The sequence below is a fragment of the Microtus ochrogaster genome, unplaced genomic scaffold, assembly GCF_000317375.1.
Source record: "Microtus ochrogaster isolate Prairie Vole_2 unplaced genomic scaffold, MicOch1.0 UNK44, whole genome shotgun sequence".
NCBI classification, from domain to species: domain Eukaryota; kingdom Metazoa; phylum Chordata; class Mammalia; order Rodentia; family Cricetidae; genus Microtus; species Microtus ochrogaster.
The window spans coordinates 1,022,353-1,023,565 of NW_004949142.1; the positions used below are offsets into that span (position 1 = coordinate 1,022,353).

The 1,213-nt window shown below is 39.7% G+C and overlaps 1 protein-coding gene across 4 annotated transcripts in view; it reads left to right on the top strand.

Moving 5' to 3' along the window:
- Positions 1-1,213, top strand: part of Rundc1 (RUN domain containing 1) — an 11,022-nt gene that overhangs the window by 2,847 nt on the left and 6,962 nt on the right. For 2 of the 4 annotated variants that reach the window (XM_013354460.2, XM_013354461.2), the window contains exon 2: positions 640-645. The exons of the other annotated variants lie outside the window; for them this stretch is intronic. In XM_013354460.2, coding sequence (XP_013209914.2) covers positions 640-645 — 6 coding nt within the window. The remainder of the gene's footprint in view (positions 1-639; positions 646-1,213) is intronic. 4 annotated transcript variants of the gene reach the window in all.

Here is a 1,213-nt window from a genome sequence, read left to right on the forward strand (position 1 = left end):
GAGGCAGAGGCAGGCGGATCTCTGTGAGTTCGAGACCAGCCTGGTCTACAAGAGCTAGTTCCAGGTCAGGCTCCAAAACTACAGAGAAACCCTGCCTCAAAAAAAAAAAAAATTCTATCCCAAAGGATTAGACTCCCTCCTCTGGCCTCTGTGGACACCAGGCCCTCACATGGTTCACAGACATACATGTGGGCAAAACATCCATAAACATAAAATAAAACTTAAAAAACATTTTTCTAAGAAAGAAAGGAAATATGTACTGAGAATTCACCTCATATTGGGCACAGTTCTAGGTGTGTTGGGTTGGAAGTCAAGGCCTTTGCCCATCAGGAGTTCACAGATTAGCAGAAGCAGGTCCTAAACAAATACTGTGATGAGTAAGTGTATACAGAACAGAGAACAGTCGACTGTTCTTCCTGGAGACAGTCAGGGAAAGCGTTCCGCGGAGACCTAGTTACTGAGCTGAGAAAGAATGAGCTCAGATAAAAAGCAGGAAGACTCAGAAAGGATTGAAAGAGTGTCCTGAGACTTGCTGTCATGTTCAATAAAGCTAAAGAAAGGGTATTGCTTTTTAAGAAGTTGAACAAAAAGTTAATTTTCTGTTTTTCATCTGTTCTCTCTCGTACCTTGCTTCTTGAGGGCTTGGTAAGTACTGTTTTAAGGTTAAGTTTAATACTGTTTAAATCCTAGTTTACAATGCAGCTTTATGCCTACAAATGATTTACTTGCCTTTGCTCCTTTGTTTTTTTGTTTGTTTGGTTGATTGGGTTTTTTTTTTCCTGTGGTGCTTGTTAAGACAGTCTGTATATGTAGTCCAGACCAGCCTGAAACTCACTGAGGAGTACGGGTGTACACTGTCATGTCTGGCTTGCTTTCTTGTTTTGTTTAGGGTTTGTACTCAGAAATGATGGAGACCCAATATCTAAGAATATATTGTCAAGACTTGATCACTTTATGTAAAGGGCTTTTAAAAACTTAAAGACAGAAGGTACATGGTAACTGCCATGAAAAAGGGGTTGTCCTCAGAGAAACCTACCCCATGCATGCCCACACACCACACTGTTACCTTCCCACCCCTGTGACTTGGCTTCTGTATATTTCTGTGCCTTAGACACTTACATGTCATGTTTCTCCTCTTACAGAAATAGCTATAACTTTTCCTTTTTTTTTAATATTTATTTATTTATTTATTATGTATACAATATTCTGTCTG